We start from the raw sequence: 25,624 nt of genomic DNA on the forward strand, positions 1-25,624 counted from the left end.
TGCAATAAAATAATGCAAACTGATTAAACTAAAAAGAGTAGCTGAGCTTTGTCATGACAGAACATCGCTTCAATGATATCTGGCGCCATCTAGCATCGTGAATGGGGAGGGTAGCTGAGATCTGTGATGACAGAACATCGCTTCAATGATATCTGGCACCATCTGGCGTCGTGAATGGGTATAATGTCTAGACCGCGAATATAAGACGACCCTCTTTTTCAGTGTTATTTCAATGCAAAAAACACATCTTATATTCGGGCCAATACAGTAGTTGGTAAGGTGTCCTAACTTTTTCCTCAGTTAGAATATGCATTTTTGTTTATATATGTGGTTCAATGAGTAAAACAATGTTATTTTTGTTGTTTACCTCAATTAAATCACTTTCTTTTTCAGAGGTAAAGAAAAACAACATCAGACAATGTGTATGTGTATGTGAACATTCCTTAATAAAGAACTGAATATTTAATGAGGTGTCCTAATTTTTTCACATGACTGTATACTGTATATAAATTTTTTACAGCGCTTATGGCTACTGCACAGGTGTCAAACTCAAGGCCCATGGCCAAGATCCAGCCCGTCACATCATTTTGTCTGACCCCCAGAGAAGATTCAAGTGTGTCAATTTTATGTTACTCTCTAAAAATATACAATTCGAATCACATATCTTAATCAGAGAATAGTTACTGTCTATTTACCTATCTTAGTTTAAAAATCTTACTCTGCTCATTTTTTTTCAAATCCTTTCCCAGTTAGTAGTGTGGCTCTTTCTAACCCTGTAAAAAGGCCTTTTGGGGGATAATAAAAAATACTCAGCAGTAATGAACATAAAATATCTTGATTATGCATCATTGCAGCTTTGCTCATCCATGACAGGGCTAAAGGGGCATCAGGTGTGCCTTCATACTATTAGTATGCCTGATGCAATGTGAACACGCAATCTAAATCTTTTACACAATGTAAAACACTCAAAACATACTCTGACAACCTAGCTTTGCTCCAACACTCAAAGAAAGGGTCTTAACCCTTTCATGCCCGAATTGTGACTTATTTTGAACCCTTCCAGGGCACTCGTTTAGGTGACTGATTGCAATTGATGGCTCTAGATGTGCATTCCAATTTAACTGGAAGGGGTGAATGAAAAATAGTCGCCCTATAGAGGGTTGAATTTTTAAGTATCAAAAAAATAAAAAAATAAATAGTCACTTGTTCTTTTAAAAGTTGAACATTTTAATTGCCAACATTTGAATACCTGTCCACCATTCCTGACAAGTTTAATAGACACAGAAAATTGCCATGGTTGCGACTTCTATGAGTATAATTGCTCATTTGGCTTAACCCACCTCTCCCCCAAAGTCAGCTGGGCCAGGCTCCAGCTCACCCGTGACCCTAATGAGGACGCACGCTATAGAAAGTGGGCGGACGGATTGTGCAGCCAACTGTTGACGTATTTGCGTGCATTAAAGCAACAAAAGAAGCCAAGAAACGTCTCGGCGCTTCAAAGCACACAGAACCCGTCCAGACAGACCCGACGTGCTAGGACAACAAGGATTTAAGTGGATGCCCCCGCTATTGGGTCAATGGTGTATTACGCGGAGCTTTATTCCAATGATGCAAAGTCAGTAGGGCAAAGCGAGGAGCTGCGCAGTGGCCTCGCTGCCACTCTTTCATCATCATCCAGGCCATCTGCTGCAGGGTATGATCGATGGGCGGCTATATGCTGATGACGTACAAGTTACCTTATGCGCCACAGCTGAAAGACTGACACTCACATCCATACAGTCAATGACCAACATTTAAATACGTAAATACATGACTTCCACAATTAGTTTACAGATTTTCAAATTATTTTTACCTGCTTTCATTTTGGAAAAAAAAAAAACCTGGTAACACTTTCTAATAACTATCCGTTATAACTAGTTAATACATCATTAATTAGTTATTCTAAAGTTGCACTTGTTCCTCATTGACTGACAATTAAGAAATGAGTAGTAGTTGCACTTTAGAATAACATACCAATAACATAAATGACAATAATATATAAGAATATAAGACAGTGTTTTTTGCATTTAAATAAGACTGAAAAAGTGGGGGTCGTCTTATATTCGCGGGCTAGACATTATACCCATTCACGACGCTAGATGGCGCCAGATATCATTGTTGATGTTCTGTCATGATAGATCTCAGCTACTCTCAAGTTTAACCAGTTTGCATTATTTTATTGCAATGTTTTTCCTTATTCAGAGTTTCAAGACTACAGTTACAGTTAAACTTCACTTTGATGGTTAATGCAGTTATTGCAATTTTGTTGTTTTATCACAATAGATTGTAAAACCAGAAGCCATTCATTTACGAATGTGATTGCACTTCAGTTTACATATTTAAATGTTCAGATATTAATATTTGAATGAGGCAAAATAACATGCATTTTCTCTCAAATATATTGTTATAATCATTTGTTTCAGATGTGCTGTAATTATTTTCTGTATGAAAATTAATTTGGTGTTCAAAAAGTCTTTTTTCAAACTTGAGTCTTGAAAAAGAGGTGGTCGTCTTATAATCAGGGCCGTCTTATATTCGGGCCAATACGGTAATACTGAATAAGCCATTAATCAATAAATTACTAATAGCTTGTTAATGGTATATTACTAATTTATAAAGTGTAAGTATAAATGATTGACATACAGTTAACAAGTCATTTATTCCATAAAGCATCATTATAAATGCTTCACAAACATTTAAAAAGTCAACAATAAATCATTTATTAACAGTTTACTAATGATCTATTAAATAGTTATTATAAAGTGTTACCAAAAATCTAATTTCAAGGATCCTAACAGTGATCCCTGTGAAACACCTTCAGAGTATGCTCTTTGCAGGTAGTCTGCAGGTTACAAAAAGTTCCATTCCTACGCTGGCGACGTAACGTGAATTTCCGCGTGAGTCAGATTTAACCCTTTAATTACCCCTAAATATCCCCTAAATTTAAAAATAACTAGTATCCAACAACATTTATTATACGTCATTGTACTCTCCTCGCCAAGACCTAGCTAACTCCTGGCTAAACAGCAAGCTAAGCTGTAATCTTTCCCCTCTCACTCGTCTACGTGACTTCGTGAGAGCAAATTTGCTCTTCATGTGCGCAAATATGTTATTCTTCGTGTGTACATGCGCTCTTAAGGCTGAGTTATGCCGTAGCCTGACATGCAGCGCAACCAAATTCGTGGAGACGTGACGCAAATGTACCGTGATTGGTCCCCTCAGACTGTTGTTTCCAGTTCAGCACGAAATAACCGCCATTTACAAACATTCTTGTGCTTGTAACAACGATCAGTGTTGTTAATCTTACTTTAAAAAAGTAATTAATTACAGTTAAAAATTACTTCTCCCAAATAGTAAATGCGTTAGTAACTCAGTTACCTGAATGTAAGAGTAATTAGTTACTTGGCAAAGTAACTGGTGATAATTTTCATGTTTTTTTTCTCAAAAAAAAAAAAAAAAAAAAAAAAAAAAAAAAAGGTCACACAATGTGAAGTTTAAAGGGTTTTTGGGAAAATTGGCCCTAGCCCAATTCTTTACCCTAAACTTAACTAGACACAGGGGTATTACGGAAATAGCGATAACTAGATAGTAACCTTTGCTATGTGTGAAAGTCATTTAATGTTGTGAATCAACCGTTAAAGTTGTTAAAATTGCTCCCGTTTTTGCATTAGTTCCCTTCTGTTCACTTTCGACATTGTGTACGTTTTAAAACTGTTTCATCATTTAAAGATAGATTTAAGTTAAATTTTGCCGATTTAGGAGCATTTTAGATAAAAAGTTACTTAGGTTCGCTTGGAAGGTTAGGAATGTTAGAAGCAGCTAAGATTTGTTGATATTTCAGACTATTTATCTCTCAGGGTGCAGAAAAAAAAAAAAAAAACGTGTGGCCGTTGTAAAGGTCCACAGCCTGTCAAAAGGATGGACGCTGGAAAAGTGGCAAAAGGTGGATTTTTCAGATGAATCTTCCATTGAATTACACCACAGTCGCCGCAAATATTGCAGGAGACCTACTGGAGCCCGCATGGATCAGAGATTCACTCAGAAAGCAGTGAGGTTTGGTGGTGGCAAAATCATGGTCTGGGGTTACATCCAGTATGGGGTGTGCGAGAGATCTGCAAGGTGTATGGCAACATAAATAGTCTGAAATATCAACAGATCTTAGCTGCCTCTTACATTCCTAACCATAAAAAGGGACCAATTCTGCAGCAGGATGGTGCTCCATCGCATACTTCAATCTCTACCACAAAGTTCCTCAAGGCAAAGAAGATCAAAATCCTCCAGGACTGGCCAGCACAGTCACAAGACATGAACACCATTGAGCATGCCTGGGGTAGGATGAAAGAGGAAGCATGGAAGATGAAACCCAAGAATGTTGATGAACTCTGGGAGGCATGCAAGACTGCTTTCTTCGATGTTCCTGATGACTTCATCAATAAATTGTATGAATCCTTGCCGAAGCCCATGGAAGTCATACAAAATATTAAATCTGGATCTCACAGCACCACTACTAAATTCGCTTATGTTATGTAACATATTTTCGTATTTGAAGTATTTTTGTTCAATTTTCACACTACTTTCTGTAGTTGACAAAACTTTTGTCTTGCCAAAATCTGACCTTTATGTCTTCATGAAATGATTAATCTTTTTTCAGTGAAACAAATATATTTTTGTACATTCAACATCATTTGGGAGGGTCTTAGCGTTCATATGAGCCATTTCTGAAACCAATTGAATAATTAAAAGTCAGGTTATTAGCAATTGTTTCAACAAAATGGATAAGTGACAAGACTTTTGTCAGGGACTGTATATGTTTTTACAGAATATATGCCTGTCAAGCCACTGCTCATGTTGTTGGGGCTGTGTATACTACCATTTTCTATCTATTTCTCAGTTATTCATGGATAGATCACAACTAAATTTGGGACATACAGTATATTCTAGGGGATGTATACGCCTCACATGCCTGCTCAAGGGCGTAGATTTGCGTAGGGACGGTAGGGACATAGCATGCTCAAATGGTCCCCACCAACTTTTAGGCAATCTTATTTGCATTATATACATAAAGAGTTCAGTTATAGAGGCAATTTTGATTGTCTTCCCATATGTCGTAATGATAAAATAGACCCTACCATTATTAAGTGAATTATTTTCATTATATTCAGACTTACATTTACCCCTTTTCACTTGCTGAATGTGCACCCCCTCCCAGTCAGTTGACCAGTCACCAAAAAATGACACATACAAAATAAAAGTCATTAAAAAAACAAAACAAACTAATTACACTTTATTATTTCATACAGTATCACAGCACCACGCTGTTACACACCACGCTCCCTCCCCACCCAAGAGGGAGGTATTTCCTCTTCTATTTGTCCAATCAATGAGTGCACCTTTCGTCCACGTCATGCGCCTCGGAAAGTTCAGATGGTGGAGTGCAAGGGCGTAGGTTTGCATAGGGACGGTAGGGACATAATACTACCAACTTTTCAGGATGCTCAAATTGTCCCCACCAACTTTTAAGCAACTTTATTTGCATTAGATAGTGATTTCAGTTATATAGGTAATTTAGATTGTCTTCCCATATGTTGTAATGGTAGAATAGACCCTATCATGATTAAGTGAAATATTTTCATTATGTTCGGACTTACATTTATCCCTTTTCACTTGCCGAATATGCCGGTACCCCCCCCCCCCCAAACGAATGTTTGGTAGGCCAATGAGTTGAAGGACCCCCCATCCTACCACAAAGACACACATACTCACATAGCCCCAACAGATTTATGTTGACAACATGCCGCCTCCTACGCCCCCTTCAGAGAGGGGGGATATTATTATTTTTTTTTTTTTTGGCCAGCAGCAGCCACTGTAAGTCATGTAAAAAGACGTCAGTGTTGTGGAAGTGGGGGAAACACCACTAATTTTGCTACTGAAAGTCCGGCCTGCATCAGAGTTAGCATTATATTAAATTTAGGGCTGTCAAATGATTAAAATTTTTAATCGAGTTAATCAAAGCTTAAACATTAATTAATCGTAATTCATCGCAATTCAAACCATCTATAAAATATGCCATATTTTTCTGTAAATTATTGTTGGAATGGAAAGATAAGACACAAAACGGATAAATACAGTCAACATACTGTACATAAGTACTGTGTTTGTTTATTATAACAATAAATCAACAAGATGGCATTAACATTAACTTTGTGTTAAAGCGATCCATGGATAGAAAGACTTGTAGTTCTTAAAAGATAAATGTTAGTACAACTTATAGAAATTTTATATTAAAACCCCTCTTAATGTTTTCATTTTAATAAAATTTGTAAAATTTTCAATCAAAAAACAAACTAGTAGCTCGTCCTTGTTGATTTCAATAATTACACAATGCTCATGGTGCTTAAAACCATAAAATCAGTCGCACCAAAACGCCAGCAGAGGAAGACAAAAAACACAAGTAACAAGTGGACATGACACTGTGCTGTCATTTGAATCTGTTTGAGCAGGGCATGTGAGTTAATTGCGTCAAATATTTTAACGTGATTAATTTTAAAAAATTAACTACAGCCCGTTAACGCGGTAATTTTGACAGCCCTAATTATATTTGCTAACGTGCAAAAATACTGCGGTCAGGCAGGCCTCCACAAGGAATAACAAAGTCAAGCTAACTGTCCCTTATTTGGATCATTGTTTGCATTATCTGCATTACGGTAGTATTGTCCATACCACTAAACGTAAACCGAAGTGCCTGCTCTTAGTCTCAGACCTCAGCCTGTATGGCACGCTAGTTTCCTCTTCAATGTGCATTTTTTGGCTAGTATAAATTATATTCAGGTGTGACATAGTCTGAAAAATACGGTATATTAAATACAGGCATCTTTTAGGATTGACAAACCACAGCCTGCTGACCTTCACCTATTAAACAAATGTCCCACAAGTGGACCCACGCACTGTAGCAGTTGCTGCAGAAAGGGACTGGTGGAATATCAGCGCGAGGTACTTCTATAGCGGGGGAGGGTCAACTCATGCCTGAAAGCCCAAGTGCGTACATGGCCTTGGTTTTAGCAAGGCTAAAAAATCTGTAGAACTGAAATAGAGGGGAAAAACAGTTTGACTCTGTAGCTCAACAATTTCGTTGTAAAGTGCTGGTTCGATGTGACATTAAAATGACATGGGAGTTAAATTAAAACATACAAGAAGATAAAATGAAATGAATTTTGAACAGGTGTCTCTCCTACGAAACACCCAGATGCACATACACACACACGGGCAGATGCTATCTGACTCATTATAGACTATCGCTGAAATCTCTCCAGCCTTCCCACTCTCATCTAAACAATCTCTTGCTCTTTCCCGACACACCATTTGCCGCCATCCCGGCTAAAGTGTGGAGACAGGGGGGGCAAGGGTCTGTGCTTGTGAGTGCCAAAGGGTAGGAGGTGGGGTTTAAGGGTGATCTGGCCTGAGGGGGGACGTAGACGAGTGAGGGTGAAGTGGCTTACACAACTTGTTATTCATTTGTGTTTTCAAATTCTTTTGTTTGCGATAGGCCCTGACATGCACCAGACACTAAACACAACATTGACACAAGGTGAGTACTTCCTGAATTCCCACAGATGACTTCTTAAATAGCCAAAATCAGTATTTTGAACCCACACCGTTACAATCAATTATGAAAAACAAAAAAAATTAAGAAAATGAGTGAAATGAAAATTAAAAAAAAAAAAAAAAAGTTACTTCCTTACCTTCCTCAGCTGAATTGGGCCGGAGTAATAGACAGAGGGACAGAAAGACGCTCCACATCTCCACTACAGAGTGACACTGACAGCAGCCCAGGGAGGGAGACAGCATGAAAGAGTGAGAAAGAGGGAGGTGTGTGTGTGTGTAGAAAGCGAGGGAGGGGGGAGGAGGAGTCTGTTCCCTTTATCAGGCGCAAAAGGAGGATGAATGGATGAGAGGAAGGGAGCAATAATAATTACAAAGCATAAAATAAGCATATGTAAACAAAATGACATTTTTATGGGGAAAAAACTAGCGGGAGCTTGTTGTGGTGTCACTAACATTTGTATAATACACATTTTTATGAGATGGGGCTTTGCAAAGCAAAGAAAGTATATATACTGTATATATATATATTAGGGCTGTCAAAATTATCACGTTAACGGGCGGTAATTAATTTTTAAAATTAATCACGTTAAAATATTTGACGCAATTAACGCACATGCCCTGCTCAGACAGATTTAAATGACAGTACAGTGAAATGCCCACTTGTTAATTGCGTTTTATGGAGTTTTGCCTCCCTCTGCTGGCGCTTGGGTGCGACTGATTTTATAGGCTTCAGCACCCATGAGCATTGTGTAAGTAATTATTGACATCAACAGTGGCGGGCTACTAGTTTATTTTTTGATTGAAAATTTCACAAATTTTATTAAAACGAAAACATTAAGGGTGGTTTTAATATAAAATTTCTTGTACTAACATTTATCTTTTAAGAACTACAAGTCTTTCTAATCCATGGATCGCTTTAACAGAATGTTAATAATGTTAATGCCATCTTGTTGATTTATTGTTATAATAAACAAATACAGTCCTTATGTACCGTATGTTGAATGTATATATCCATCTTGTGTCTTATCTTTCCATTCCAACAATAATTTACAGACAACTATGGCATATTTCATAGATGGTTTGAATTGCGATTAATTACGATTAATTAATTTATAAGCTGTAATTAACGCGATTAAAATTTTTAATCGTTTTGCAGCCCTAATGTATATATATATATATATATATATATATATTTATTAATGGCGTTTCTACGGCGCGTCGCACAGCCCAAACCGTTTGACCGACTGTCACCGATCAAATATCAAAATGACCAAAATTTTTGTGCAACGCAGGGAATTTTTCCAATGACCCCCCCCCCCCTTTTTTTTTTTTTCAAAAATGTATCGAGTACTGGAACTTTTGACCAAATCAAATAATTTACACATAAAAAATTCCAGGACGGTAAGGGGCATAAAAGTTATATACAGAATTTGCGGCCATGTACATCCAAATTTCCTATTCATTGTCAATGGCAGAAAACCTGTGTGGTTGTGATTTTTGACCAAAAACTTAACATTACAGCCCGTTGACATTAAACTGGCTCCCGAGTAAGTCGATGCCATTGACAGCCATGCAACAGGACGTGTCCCTGAAATGTCCCCAAATCAACAGGAGGCATACCTGTCAACCCGAGGCCGTTGGCAAGCTTACAAATAGTGACGTATGCCCTTACAAATTGGTGACTCGTCTTACAACGTTGTATATAGCGTGCAATATGAAACAAAAATAAAAACTTTATTTTTTTTAAATAATATGAATTTATTGGTAATACTGTATTGTCACATATAATCTGGTGCAATCAAAGAACAATCAATATCTTCAGCGACATTATGATTACTAAAATTTAACAGGGACTTTTGTTATAACTATAATTATAAAATAATATAACTATAATTATAATAATAATATTTTGACGTACTGTATGTACCATGTCTAATGTGCATCTTTAATTGTATGGGGGACGGGAAACTGATAAGCATATGCTTCCTCCCGTCCGCCTTTGTCTTCTTCGGTTCCTTCAGGCAAATCCTATCACATTTTGTAATTGTCAATGATTGTCAATGATACCGATGATGATGACAATAAAATTTCATTCATTTATTCATAATAATAATGTAGCACTTTTGGCAATTTCTATCATGTCTTTTGATGGCTGCACTTCATGGAATTTCAGCTTGCAATTCAGTTTGACTTGAAGGTAGTTCGTTAGTGTGTCCAATTATAAATTAACAAGGTCAATTGATAAAATCAACTTACCGATGCAATCTTTGAGTCAGGGAACATTTCTTTTGCTAATTCTGAGAAGTAATCAGCAATAGTTGCGGGCAAATTGTGTTCGGCAACAAATTGGCAGAATAAAATCTCCGCTTTCGTCACTTTTCATTCTGCAGAATTTATCTTTATGACCAGTGTTGTTAATCTTACTATTAAAAAGTAATTAATTACAGTTACAAATTACTTCTCCCAAAAAGTTATTTAGTAACTCAGTTACCTGAATGTAAGAGTAATTAGTTACTTGGCAAAGTAACTGGTGTTACAGTTCATGTTTTTTTTTCCATTAAAAAAAAAAAACAACAACAACAACAACAAAAAACATAGTAACCTTTGCTATGTTTGGAAGTCCTTTAATGCTGTGGATCAGCCGTGAAAGTTGTTAAAATTGCTCCCGTTTTTGCATTAGTTACCCTTTGTCTGCTTTTTCGACGTGAAAGTTTTAAAACTGTTTCGTCATTTAAAGATAGATTCAAGTCAAGATTTTGTCGATTTAGGAGTATTTTAGATAAAAAGTTACTTAGGTTAGCTAAGAAGGTTCACTACAACAGAGCCTTTCTGAGAAGTCAGCTGCTTTAAAATGGTGGCTGTCTACCAACGCTGCCGAGTCTGTCATTTCGTATGTAATTCTATATGCATGTGATATCTAGGCGTAGATCGTAGGCTGTTGGCTATAGTCAGATAATATCGGAGCCACCTAGCCTAGCATCGCATAACGCATAGTAACGCACATTGTCTCGTTGCTGAAACGGTGACAAAATCCGAACGGAGAAAAAAAAACGTAATGCACGAAAAACGTACAGATTTTGAACGTATGGGGTACACATTTAAAAATCATTGCTCGCTTGTAAAAATTACGCCGAAACGGTACAACTTGACAGGTATGAGGAGGTGACCTGATATTGTCCCCAAATCCACAGGAAGTGACCTGATATCAACAGGACATGTACCCGAAATCTCCCCAAATTAACAGGAAGTGACCTGCTAGATCAGTATCTACAACAGCAAAGCATCATCGTAGTTAAATATACAGCCATCGACAGCAATAGACATCCAATCCATTTGAGCTTTGCTGGAAGCCCTCCCAGTCAATGGCAGTCAAGAGTTAATGGGACAGAAACGACTCAGTATAAATAACTTTCGTGTGAAGAGTTTTTCAAAGTATTGAAGTATGATTTGAAATTGCTGAATTTTGATATTGATTTGATATTCTGATATTGGAGAAAATAATGTTTAAACACAAAAAATAACACTGGTTATGAGCGTGATATTTGATACACAAGTACATGTGATATTGGCTATTGATGATATAACGAGTCATTTGAGACACTTGCATTTGATTGGCTGAAACAGTGCCAGCATTGATAAAATACCCCACCCGTGTTTACATGCACTTCCTGCAAATACTGGTTTTTATTTACGTTTTTCTCCACTATTAGAAATCAGAAACATGAAATTCTGTTTTTACAATGTCTTAACTCATTGGCTGCCATTGACAGCAATAGATGTCTAATTCATTTTAACTGGGAGAGGCTGGGAGCGATCATTTGTCAACAGCATTGAAACGTTATCATTTACTTTTTTATTATTATAATTAAAAATAATTAAATAATCAGTTTTTTTTAATAAATCATATTATTTTCATTTTTTCCCCCTTTTTTGTTTTCACAGCATTTAAAAAAAAAACATATTTTGAAATAAATAAAATTGGAATGAAGAGAATATTAACTGTTGAGGAAAAACCCCGTTAGCTAGCTAGGATATGCTTAAACACCTCCGCAACAATCACAAGGATAAGTTGTACGGACGATGAATAAATGAAAAATTACTAAAAATATATATATATACACTAGGGCTGTCAAAATTATCGCGTTAACAGGCATTAATTAAAATTTTAAATTAATCATGTTAAAAAAAATGTTGACGCATTTAACGCACATTCCCCGCTCAAACAGTTTAAAATGACAGCAAAGTGTCATTTCCATTTGTTACTTGTGTTTTTTGGTGTTTTGCCGCCCTCTGCTGGCGCTTGGGTGCGACTGATTTTATGGGTTTCAGCACCATCATTACATCAATTATATCAACAACGGCGAGCTACTAGTTTATTTTTTGATTGAAAATTTTACAAACTTTATTAAAACGAAAAATTTAAGAGGGGTTTTATTATAAAATTTCTATAACTTTTACTAACATTTATTTTTTAAGAACTACAAGTCTTTCTATCCATGGATCACGTTAACAGAATTTTAATAATGTTAATGCTCACTTGTTGATTTATTGTTATAATAAACAAATACAGTACTTATGTACAGTATGTTGAATGTATATATCCGTCTTGTGTCTTATCTTTCCATTCCAACAATAATTTACAGGAAAAATATGGCATATTTAATAGAAGGTTTGAATTGCGATTAATTACGATGAATTAATTTTTAAGCTGTGATTAACTCGATTAAAAATTTTAATCGTTTGACAGTCCTAATATACACATATATTTATCAAAATAATTTACATAAAATTAAATTAGATTATTTACGGATTGACAAAAGTTCAATGAAATCATAAAAAAATTGAATATTTGCCACCCCCTTTTTTTTTTAAATTATACAAAACATTTCTTTATGAATTAAAAAAAATCCCTGTCAATGGCAGGGTGATGAATTAAAAAAAAAAAAAAATTCTTTCCTCTAGGGTGCACATGAAAAAGCTGGCTTGTCCCTTTAAGACCTCAGGCCGAGGTCTGGGCGTCGCACGCCACTCGCTGGTCACCCCGCAGCATTGCAGCTTGTTGACAGGGCCCTTTTCATGCCCCAGTTCACTGCAATGAGGAAGACTTGAGTGGACTCTTGCAAGGGAGATGTTTGCCCTCCGGCTCGACATAGTTAGATGGCCCCATTCCCAGCCAGCCAAGGGGGCCCCGGGCTCCTAAATATGGGTATTTAAGTTGAAAATTGATTATTATTGAGTGAATTGCTTGACTTATAGGAGGTTGTCTATGGGTTTTACTGATGGAGGGGTCGACTTGTGAAGCAAATAAAATTGATGTCTGTGTACATAGACTTTACTTCACTACATATTAGGACTCTGAACAAATTAGGAGTTTGATTTTTGCTCTAGTATTTAACCTGGTGGTGATTTAGGCTTGCCACCCGTCCATTGACATACGGAATCTTTCCGTAATTGGGAATTAAAAGTTGTGTTATGTATCGAACCAATACGGAACACAGTTTATTCCGTATTTCACAATTGTCCCATGGGGCGACACCGGCGCCCAGCCTATGCACGTCTGTCACAGACAAACACATACCTGCGCTCATGAGTGAACACTGAGCCAACAATAATGAACAAAAAGGGCAGGCGATATCAAAGACAGCAAGATGGTTATCTGCCTGCCCGCTGCTGTCTGCCCATCACTGCGCACCACTTCCGGGTTCTAAGGGGGGGCCAGGCCCCCCTGGTGGCCGAAAAGTGTCATTGCATATGTTGCCCCTCTGGGGTTCAGAGGGCAAATTAGGTGAACCAATTCGGCTTGTAGTGTGACGATCTGTGATGACAGAGCAGGGCCGGCCCAGCCTATACACAGACTATGCAGCTGCTTAGGGCGCCTGACCACTAGGGTGGCCCACAATCTGGCAATTGTTTAATTCATATTCTATTTTGTTTACTACAGTTTGCTTTATTTTTTGAAGTATGCAGTGCAACAAAATCTGATTAATATACAAAATATGGACGTATGGGTTGGATTGCATTTATGGGTTTCACAGTACACTGTAACGAAATGGTGTGCCAAAAATATGGGCCCCTTGGCATTATTTTGCTTAGGGCCCCTAAATGGCCTGGGCCGGCCCTGTGACTAAGTAGAGGACATGAGTTGAGCTACAAGCTGTTTTTACTCCACAGCAAAGGAAAAGTAATTTTTTTACATATACGTGAACATAACAGAAGATAACAAAAGAAATGGCCTCCAAAAGTCCAAATGGCCATAAAAAAATTCAACCATTCGCATTTTTGAATATATAAATACACAATAAAATGTGTACATTGCTTTAAAATTCAACATCGGGCGCATATTTATACATTGGAGATTCTTAATAAATCTGTATGTAACAACCGTTTTTACACTCTATGTAGTAACCGTTTTTAACATGTACCAACTGGTTTCCGCTGGGATATGCTACATCATCTTCTTCCTACGCTAGGCCGTAAACTCCGCAGGTTAGCATACAACACCATCCCGTTTGACTCAAAAACGCTCAACAAACATCGTTTTTTTTTTCTTTTCACACCGTATATTATCATCCTAAACCCTTCCTAACAGTGATAATATATGCTAAACAGATTAATGCAGTTTTAACCAACCTGTGATGACAGAGTAGAGGACATGAGTTGAGCTACACGCCGTTTATACTTTTACTCCAAAGCAGCAAAGGAGAAGTAATTTCTTCCGCTGTGGTGCCTCCACTCTTCCCCGTCAGAGCGCAACATGCGCCATCCACTGGCCAACGTAGGAATTACATTTAACTCATAGCTCACGTTAGCATCAAAATATTTCAAAGTTAAGTAATTTAACACGAAGAAAGAAAGAAGAAAAAAAAACAATTGTAGGGGGTGTTTTACTTTTAAATTTCCAAGCCTCTACACATATAATTGACTTTCCTTTACGTATAAAAGTTGTAAAGCAATAAAACCGCAACAAAGTGAATGAAATGAACAAATATATTTTTATAATGGGTCAAAATTATATTTCGAACAGATCATGTGACTAGCAACTTAGACAGTCATTTGCTTTGCATACAATTAAAAATAATAATAATAAAAATTAGGGGAGGGCAATTTTATTTTTCCAATGATTTTTTTCTTTTATTGAAAATACTGTATATATATATATATATATATATATATATATATATATATATATATATATATATATACATATATATATATATATATATATATACATATATATATACAGTGCCTTGCAAAAATATTCGGCCCCCTTGAATCTTGCAACCTTTCGCCACATTTCAGGCTTCAAACATAAAGATATGAAATTTAATTTTTTTGTCAAGAATCAACAAGTGGGACACAATCGTGAAGTGGAACAACATTTATTGGATAATTTAAACTTTTTTAACAAATAAAAAACTGAAAAGTGGGGCGTGCAATATTATTCGGCCCCTTTACTTTCAGTGCAGCAAACTCACTCCAGAAGTTCAGTGAGGATCTCTGAATGATCCAATGTTGTCCTAAATGACCGACGATGATAAATAGAATCCACCTGTGTGTAATCAAGTCTCCGTATAAATGCACCTGCTCTGTGATGGTCTCAGGGTTCTGTTTAAAGTGCAGAGAGCATTATGAAAACCAAGGAACACACCAGGCAGGTGCGAGATACTGTTGTGGAGAAGTTTAAAGCCGGATTTGGATACAAAAAGATTTCCCAAGCTTTAAACATCTCAAGGAGCACTGTGCAAGCCATCATATTGAAATGGAAGGAGCATCAGACCACTGCAAATCTACCAAGACCCGGCCGTCCTTCCAAACTTTCTTCTCAAACAAGGAGAAAACTGATCAGAGATGCAGCCAAGAGGCCCATGATCACTCTGGATGAACTGCAGAGATCTACAGCTTAGGTGGGAGAGTCTGTCCATAGGACAACAATCAGTCGTACACTGCACAAATCTGGCCTTTATGGAAGAGTGGCAAGAAGAAAGCCATTTTTCAAAGATATCCATAAAAAGTCTCGTTTAAAGTTTGCCACAAGCCACCTGGGAGACACACCAAACATGTGGAAGAAGGTGCTCTGGTCAGATGAAACCAAAATTGAACTTTTTGGCCACAATGCAAAACGATATGTTTGGCGTAAAAGCAACACAGCTCATCACCCTGAACACACCATCCCCACTGTCAAACATGGTGGTGGCAGCATCATGGTTTGGGCCTGCTTTTCTTCAGCAGGGACAGGGAAGATGGTTAAAATTGACGGGAAGATGGATGCAGCCAAATACAGGAACATTCTGGAAGAAAACCTGTTGGTATCAGCACAAGACCTGAGACTGGGACGGAGATTTATCTTCCAACAGGACAATGATCCAAAACATAAAGCCAAATCTACAATGGAATGGTTCAAAAATAAACGTATCCAGGTGTTAGAATGGCCAAGTCACAGTCCAGACCTGAATCCAATCGAGAATCTGTGGAAAGAGCTGAAGACTGCTGTTCACAAACACTCACCATCCAACCTCACTGAGCTCGAGCTGTTTTGCAAGGAAGAATGGGCAAGAATGTCAGTCTCTCGATGTGCAAAACTGATAGAAACATACCCCAAGCGACTTGCAGCTGTAATTGGAGCAAAAGGTGGTGCTACAAAGTATTAACGCAATGGGGCCGAATAATATTTCACGCCCCACTTTTCAGTTTTTTATTTGTTAAAAAAGTTTGAATTATTCAATAAATTTTGTTCCACTTCACGATTGTGTCCCACTTGTTGTTGATTGTTAACAAAAAATTAAAATTTTATATCTTTATGTTTGAAGCCTGAAATGTGGCGAAAGGTTGGAAGGTTCAAGGGGGCCGAATACTTTTGCAAGGCACTGTATATATATATATATATATATATATATATATATATATATTTTTTTTTTTTTTTTTTGGTAATTGAAGCAACTTTTTTGGCATTAAATTTTGACACAAATGTCCTACCTTTAATATGGCCCAAACACAAAAAGGATTGCTTCAATCAAAGAAAAGTTTTTCGATGAAAAATTAAGTGTTCAAATGCAAATTTTTTAATCTCAAATATTTTTTCGCATTCAAAACATTTGTCCGTGATTGACTTTTTTCTTTTTTTGATTGATGTGGTTTTTCTTGTTGAAAATATATATTTTTTTAAGCAACTTATTTTTTGATTGAATAATAAAGACAAAAATGTCCTAGCCAAAATGTGGCCCAAACACAAATGAACATTACTTCAATCAAAAAGTTGATTCAAAAAAAAAAAAAAAAAAAAAAAAAAAAGAAATCAAAGAAAAATAGCTTTCACATGCATTTTTTTGAGTTTCAATTTTTTTTTACATTCAAACACATTATTTTTTATGACTTTTTTTTAATTGAAGCAACATTTTTTGATTGAATAATAGACACAAATATATACCTCCATATGGCTCCATATGGATACTAAGGTAACTACATTGGCACGACACCGGCGGGCCTACCATATTCAATGGATGACGATCTTGGCGAAAAGCATTGCCTAAGCAGCCGGATTTAGAATTCACCTCATGAATGATGGGAAACAAAAAACGCTCATTGTCAACCTTTTATAAATATTCTTGTAAGTGAATTTTATTGCTGACACTGCGTTTCTGGTTCATCAACACATTGTGCCTCCCCTGCCCCAAAAGTCAAACTCCGCCTATGTTTAATAATGCTGTAAAGCCCAGAATGTCAAAAATATATACATAAAAACATCGATTTATCATGCTAAAAGTAATAGATCCAATTGTGATCCCTGTGGTACACCCGTTCTGCCAAAGTCTAATCATGACAAGTCATTGCAGACTACTGACGCATTCATTGACGGATGGATTGGGGAACGGTCCAAGCAAAAACAAAGATAATGGAAAAAAATGTTTGACTCAGTTGTGTAATTCAGAATCATAAAGAGGATTAGAGGAAGGCTTTCTTCAAAATCAAAATCTTAGAAAAGCTTTTAGGCCAATCTGTGTATTTAAGAGAGATGTCTTTTGAAAGCTTGCATGACCCAACTAAGCGCGATTCTGCCTTCTTTGTAAAAACATCAACATAATCATAAAAGGCAGAAAACTTTAACTCTTGCTCTTATTGAATATTTCATCCCTCTACCTACTTTGTGTTGCTTTTTACTTTATTTGCCGTTTTGGGTCGCTCTACTGAGCAGGCGGCGCTGTCACACACACTCACAGGACCACGCATACACATTAATAATCCATGATGATAAACATTTGTTCGTTGCATTAAAAAAAGAAAAAGTTCATAACCAGTGGTCTCTTTTTTTGAACACATCTTACTTTATTTCCATTTTAATTCTTTTCAAATGTGCGTCTCATTGCAACATAACAATGTGATGCCCACTTAACACTTTTGTTGTACCGATATAAAAATGCAAACACAGCAAAATATACATATTAAAGTCTGGCATTTATGGTGGAATACAGGAACAGTATAGTAACAAGTGCATGAAAAGTGACAAATTTGAACTTTTAACAAATATACATACACTCTTATCAACATATTAGGTATCCCTAAATAAAATTAGATGGCCATCTTCCTACAAAAAGATGTTGCAGGGTAAATTTCATCTGAAAGTATCGAATAAATTGGCAGAATGCTTGCAGTAGATTAATATGATGCAAAGCAGCAGACAGCAACCACAAAAGCCTGTCAGGGCAAAGTGCAAATGTAACGCCACTCTGCAAATTGCTGTTAATGATGCTGCAGCAGCATTAAAAACAAGCAAATGCTCATTTTTGTGTGTGTCCAAACTACTGAAATAAATACGAGTTGCTAGTGTTTTTATTGGCTCTCTTCAGTGACATGTGACATCTCTGTTATGATTTTAAATCAGTAGACTTTGAGTTTCTGGTTGAGACTCATTTATTTTTGTCCTCCGGCTCAAGCCCCATACGATATAAAAGTATTGCTTTGCCGCCCTCTTCTGGCATCAACCGGCAAATCTTTATTCATCCAATTCAGATTTACATACATACATTACTGTGTATCTAAATTGACTGTTAGTATGTCATCTGTTTAACCATCATAGACAATATTAACCCTTTCAGTGCCATTGACGGTCATAGACGTCCAATTCATTTTGGCTGACAGTTTCCATGGATTGGACGTCTACGACCATCAATGAGTTCTAAAGAATTTGAGCAAAAGGTAACGTGATGTTACACAAACAAAACAAAACCAAAGATTCAAAACATTGCTCGAACTCTGAGGGTCATTCCAGTTATTTGTAACTTTTCTATGCTAAGCATAAAAATGTCAAAATCTTATTCAAAATGAATGAAACATTTATGATTAAAAATATACAGTATATATGCAGTGCATAACAATGCAAATATACTGAATAATCAATTATTATTGCATCTTTTTTTTTAATTGACGTTTTCTAAATGACCAAAACCAGCCATAGATGTTAGACACATCAAATACCTCTTACAAATTGTAAAAACGTGGATAAAATACAGGTAGTCCCCGATTACGAATGAGTTCCATTCCTTGGCTAGCGATGTGACCCGCATTTCTGCGTAAGCCAGATTTAACCCTTTAAGCACCCCAAGTTACCCCCTGAACCTAAAAAAAAACTGTCCAAAAACCTGTATTATATGTCATATTAATAAGATTAGTGCTGCAACGATTGATCGATTAACTTGAGCAATTCGATCAGAAAAAAGATTGGAATTAAATTTTCTGCTTAGAGCATTCGTTTCATTAAAGTGGCGTTGCAATGGTTTGTTTTTAAAAGTGTTTGAATTTAGTTTTATTGATTAGGGTGGATACACTGCCCTCTAGTGGCGACAGTAAATATGACAGAACTCATTTCACATGGATGAATCCAGCTGCTCCCTGTTAAGACCAACATAAGCTAAATTTTTGTTTGAGCTAGTTTTTTTTAAGCATTTTATAGCATTCAAGCTAGCGGACGTTTGCTATGTAAATTAGCCAATTGTTCCTTTGTTGTACTCAGATCCTCATTTATTTTTCATACTGTTGAGGCTCAGCACAGGTATTTGAATTTTTTTTATGTTCCTTATCAGATTACTCGATTATTCGGTCTAACTTGTTCATTGATTACCGTATTGGCCCGAATATAAGACTGCCCTGATTATAAGACGACCCCCTCTTTTTCAAGACTCAAGTTTGATAAAATACTTTCTGAACACCAAATTAATTTTTATACAGAAAATAATTACAGTACATGTGAAACAAATGATTATAACAATATATTTGAGAGGAAAAAGCATGTTATTTTGCCTCATTCAAATCTTAATATCTGAACATTAAAATATGTAAACTAAAGTGCACTCACATTCGTAAATGAATGGCTTCTGGTTTTTGAAATGTAAATAAACCAATCTAATGTGATAAAACAACAAAATTGTAATAACTGCATTAACCATCAAAGTGAAGTCTAACTGTAACGGTAGTCTTGAAAAAAAATCGAATAAGGAAAAACATTGCAATAAAATAATGCAAACTGGTTAAACTAGAAGCTGAGATCTGTCATAACAGAACATCGCTTCAATGATATCTGGCGTTCATCTAGCGTCGTGAATGGGTATAATGTCTAGACCGCGAATATAACACGACCCCCTTGATCCTATGATCCTTTTAATTTCAAAATAGTAATTATGAAAGAACTCGGAACTAGTTTCTCCACTGGAGGGCAGTCCTGCTCTTTGGACGAATAATGCTTGTTTTATGTGTTTTGTTTTGTTTTTTCTCTCGTCGGGATTCATTGATTTATTTTTTTCTTTTTTCGTATTTCCTTGACTTAATGTGGTTAAGTCATGGGTTATTTTACAGTATCATTATAACAACAGTCCATATAGAAAAATTTGTGCTCAGAAAAATATACCATTGTTTTAAAAAAAAAACACACACAAAAAATCCAACAAAAAAATGAGCAGTTACTCACAATGTTACTCTTTACTTGAGCATTCTTTTTACCAAATACTTGTTTACTTGTAATTGAGTACATTTTTTGAACGACTACTTTTACTTTTACACGGGTAATATTATTTTGAAGTAACGCTACTCTCACTTGAGTAAAATTTTTGGCTACTCTACCCACCTCTGGGAATAACCCACGTATTATGGTTTGCCCAACCAGTCTACATATATTTGGTGGTATTAGACATGTGTCTAAATGAAGCTCCACAACTCACTAAAGCTCCATGAGGCCACCAGGTGGCGCTAAAACGATACTGTTACTGCTTTGGCCCGAGCACAAAAAACGGCAAATGGAATGCATTCGAAAACAATCATTCTCCTTTTTTTGACTGGGAAAAACTGCAAACAGATTCAATACAAACTGTCAGCGAATAGCTGAAAACAACTAGTACACTAGGGGTGTACCATCTTAGGCACCCCACGATACGATTCGATTACAATTCAGGGTGCTACGATTCGATTATTGAACGATGATCACGGTTGTCGCGATTATCACGATTATCAATGTATCGTGCATTACTAATTAATACAGTAGCCAAACAAATTTATGTCCATTATTTATTTAAAATATCCTAATGATTCAACAGGAACGATGGAAACATGCCCATACAACAAAAAGCTGCCCTTAAGCTGCTGTTTTATTTATTTATTTATTTATTTATTTATTTTTAACAAGAAAGTGCAAAAACATCAACCATTTTAAAGGGAGTGCTTATTTCTCTCAACAATACAATAAAATTTACACAGGTGGAATGAATTCCACATTTTCTGGAAACAAAGTGTCTTTAGAAATAAGACTTCCTTTAACCAATATAGCCTACTTTGTTTTCACAGATTTCTGTACTATTTCGCATGTTTGTAGTGTTACTGCTGTACTTAATCATGGTTTTACACGTTCTGCATATGAAATACACATTAGTGAATTAGCTAATTAGCTTAGCGCCCGGTGCTAACTAGTAACATCTCAAAAACAACAACAATAAAGGCTAAACAGTAGAAGAAGGTTCGTGTACTCACCTCTTATAGGTGCACACGGGTCTTAGCAACACACTCAGGACATTTTTCAATTGAAATGCTACTGCTGGACATCTAAAAGACAAGGAGCAACGAAGTATCTCTCGTCCCCTCTTGCTCTAAAAAATAACTTGTGCACAAAACGCCGGGTCGCGCTTCTGTACCTGCGTGTCTCATACACAAATTTATTTTCCAGTCTTTTAAAAAGGAGTGAATCTCTTTCTCAGGCAGCATCCATCATAACGTAGGTGTGCCCGTTAACAGTGCCCGGGCGACAGACGTGTCTTGAATTTCGTTCTGTTCCGAGTAGCTGCCATAAAGTTATGAGGGAAAATCATCGTTTTATTAACCTTTATGAATCGTAATTGAATCGTCACATGTTGAATCGCGATGCAAGTAATAATCGATCTTTTGGAACTCTTCTATAGTACACATCATTGTTGTACAATCAAGTTTCTCATCTGCAGTAGACGTCCACACAACTTGAGTTTCTTCTTGAGCAGCCAAGTTCAAAACACACACACACAGCCACATAGAGTATATACAAAAACACACATGAGAAAGTTCCTTTGCTGCAGGATGCGACAAATGACCTGGAGATTGAAGGGGAACCCGCACCAACAGTGTTTTTGGGGTCAGACTAGCTTTTCCCGAGCTTGACCTCAATATCTGAAAGCTCAAATCCGGCAACCTTTTAAGGCAGCTGATGGCCAGGGGGGTCTTAACACTGAACACAAGTTGATCCTCTTAAAAAGGAGGCAGTATGCAAGGAATGTCAACAAACTTTTAAGCAGGCTTACAAGGACCTCGGTTAATTATTTTGGTATTTCTAAGCGGGGAAAAAAATACCCTGTTTAATGTGATTTGTTTTGTACTACAAAGTCTCATATGTGACAATATCACACTGACCTTTTCTAACCACGCCCTCATCAAATGACTTCTTTCACGGATGGTCCTCAGGAAGATCCACCATGGGGACTTTTTCCGACGGGGACATGGGTTGAGGTTCTTTGCTGCCGGGCAGGTCCACCACCGCCGCTTCGGGCAAGGGGGAGCCGGAGGACTTGGCGGCGTTGGCGGCGAACGCTTGAGCGATGTCGTCAAAGGTCCTTCCTTTGGTCTCGGGGACTCGCAGGAAGGTGAAGATGAAAAAGATGATGAGCAATACCATGAAGATAATGAACACATAAGGACCGCAGACTTCCTAGAAGAAACAGAGAGCTCAATATGTACTTTAGGTAGGGCATAATTTGGAGAACCAACAGTGACATTTGTATGTGGATGCGTACCTCCAGTTTAGGGAAACTGAGGCCAACGATGAAGTTGGCGGTCCAGTTGGAGAAACCCGAAACGGCCATGGCGGCTGGTCGAGGCCCCTGGGAGAACAGCTCGGCCACGATGAACCAAGGGATCGGACCGGGGCCCATCTCAAAACTGGCAACGAAGGCAAACACTGCCACGATGGCCAAGTAGCTCAGAGACGGGGTTGATTTCTGTTTGGATGAAGAGCAAAATTTATGTAAACAGAGGTGTCGAACTACCAGCTTGAGGCCAGATCCGGCCAGTCACTTAATTTTGAGTGGCCTGCGAAAGTAAATCATGTACATTGACTTCATGAATCCTAAATAAAATTAAATAAATCGTTTCAAGAGTCGGAATTGATTTTAATTGGATTTTTTAAAAGAGAATATTTACTGTTTTCCTGTTTGAATTTGAAAAGAAGGGCTGTCAAAATTATCGTGTTAACGCGCGGTAATTAATTTTTTTAATTAATCACGTTAAAATATTTGACGCAATTAACGCACATGTCCCGCTCAGACAGTATTCTGCCTTTTGGTAAGTTTTACAGCAAGGCTTTTTGTGCTAACAGCGAACTCTTGTGGTCGCTTTGCGACACGGTTTATTGTTGTCTTGCCAGTTCAATATGGCTGCAGGACGTCTCGGGCTGACGCCTACGTTGTAATGTTGTGCTTATATGATCCTTCGACAAGATTTGTCCGTAAGTATGCTTGTTGTAAATAATGCACATATTATGTTAGAAAGCGAAATGTTATATTTTTTGTATGAGACGCTTTTTGTTTATGTTTTGTGAACCTGTATAGCGTGCTAAGCTAACGTTGTTGCTAATGCAATGCTTGTGTACTTTTTTTTGGTAGTTTTACGACGGTCTAAAGAGGACAATGGTTTGAGGCCATTTTATAAATAAATCAGATGAAAAAGAAAGAAGTCTGATTATTATGGCGTCGTTCACTAGCTGTCTAGCTTTGGAAAAAGTAGACGCTTCGGAGTGAGGACAGCATAGACAGATTTAAATGACAGTAGAGTGAAATGCCCACTACAGTCCTTATATACCGTATGTTGAATGTATATTTCCATCTCGTGTCTTATCTTTCCATTCCAACAATTTATTTTACAGAATATATATATAATTTACAGAAAAATATGGCATATTTTATAAATGGTTTGAATTGCGATTAATTGCGATTAATTACGATTAATTAATTTTTAAGCTGTAATTAACTCGATTAAAAATTTTAATCGTTTGACAGCCCTAATATATATATATATATATATATATATATATATATATATATATATATATATATATATATATATATATATATACAGTGCTGCTCGAAAGTTTGTGAACCCCACAGCGATGGTCAGATTTTTTGTAAAAAAAACTAAAATAACCTTATTAAATGTTAAGTTATACCCAAATCCACAATACTGACATTCCAAATAATGGACTGAAACAAAAGAAATAGTTATATTGTCATTCTTTATTTAACAAAAGTGGTTGATTTAAGAAAAACTCAGATATCATGTGTGCAAAAGTATGTGAACCCCTTCAGTTAATAGGATATTGCGCCTCCTTTTGCAGAGATTACCTCAACCAAACGGTTTCTGTAGTGACTAATCAGCCTCTCACATCTACTTTGGGGGATTTTTGCCCATTCTTCCTTGCAGAACGCAGTCAGTTGAGAGAGGTTTGATGGGCGTCTGGCATGAACTGCTCGCTTCAGGTCCCGCCACAGCATTTCAATGGGATTTAGGTCAGGACTTTGACTGGGCCAGTCCAGAACACGAATCTTCTTCTTTTTCAGCCATTCCTTGGTTGTATTGCTGGAATGCTTTGGATCATTATCATGTTGCATGATCCACCTTCTGCCAAGCTTTAACTTCAAAAAAGATGGCGTCAGGTTATGTTCTAGTATTTGACAATATTCCTCAGAATTCATGATTTCCTGGACTATGTGGAGTTGTCCAGGTCCTGAGGATGAAAAGCAAGCCCAGATCTTGACATTCCCACCTCCATGCTTCACTGTTGGGAGAAGGTTCTTTTGGTGGTATGCAGTGTTGACTTTTCGCCAGACATGGCGGTTTTGGTTGTGACCAAACAGTTCAATTTTGCACCTACATCAGTTGATGAAAACTCTTTTTAATTTAGTCTCGACAACACAACTGTTAAAAAAACAAAACAAAAAACTACTGAATTGATTGATTAGGAAATCAGGTTGAAATAATAGAAAATTCCAAAATGTTGAGGGGGTTCACAAACTTTTGAGCAGCACTGTATATATATATACAGTGCCCTCCATAATTATTGGCACCCCTGGTTAAGATGTGTTTTTTAGCTTCTAATAATTTTTTTATTCAAATAATATGGGACCTTAATGGAAAAAAAAGAGAAAAATCCAACCTTCAATACAAGTGCATTTATTCAGTGGGGAAAAAATCCCACATAAAGAAATAATTATTTGACATCAAATAATGTGTGTCACAATTATTACCACCCCTGGTGTTAATACTTTGTACAACTCCCTTTTGCCAACAAAACAGCACCTAATCTTCTCCTATAATGTTTCACAAGCTTGATTTTGTGTCTGGTGAACCATTTCTGTGTAGATTTGGCCATATGTTTAGGGTCATTGTCTTGCTGAAAGACCCAGTGATGACCCATCTTCAGCTTTCGGGC

General features: G+C 36.9%; 2 protein-coding genes across 5 annotated transcripts in view; both read right to left on the reverse strand.

Annotated features, from left to right (window-relative positions):
- ephb6 (eph receptor B6) overlaps window positions 1-8,579 on the reverse strand; it is a 118,722-nt gene extending 110,143 nt beyond the window's left edge. Inside the window, exon 1 of one of the 3 annotated variants that reach the window (XM_057833618.1) lies at window positions 7,779-8,579. In XM_057833618.1, coding sequence (XP_057689601.1) covers window positions 7,779-7,884 — 106 coding nt within the window. In that variant the 5' untranslated portion in view covers window positions 7,885-8,579. The remainder of the gene's footprint in view (window positions 1-7,778) is intronic. The other 2 variants (XM_057833619.1, XM_057833617.1) reach the window with 2 other exon arrangements.
- Window positions 8,580-20,384: 11,805 nt separating this feature from the next.
- Window positions 20,385-25,624, reverse strand: part of slc2a3b (solute carrier family 2 member 3b) — a 134,292-nt gene continuing 129,052 nt past the window's right edge. For both annotated transcript variants that reach the window (XM_057833622.1, XM_057833621.1), the window contains exons 9-10: window positions 22,935-23,138; window positions 20,385-22,849 (exon numbers count right to left, since the gene is read on the reverse strand). In XM_057833622.1, coding sequence (XP_057689605.1) covers window positions 22,589-22,849; window positions 22,935-23,138 — 465 coding nt within the window. In that variant the 3' untranslated portion in view covers window positions 20,385-22,588. The remainder of the gene's footprint in view (window positions 22,850-22,934; window positions 23,139-25,624) is intronic.

This window comes from Corythoichthys intestinalis, chromosome 4 (assembly GCF_030265065.1).
Source record: "Corythoichthys intestinalis isolate RoL2023-P3 chromosome 4, ASM3026506v1, whole genome shotgun sequence".
Taxonomy (NCBI): Eukaryota; Metazoa; Chordata; class Actinopteri; order Syngnathiformes; family Syngnathidae; genus Corythoichthys; species Corythoichthys intestinalis.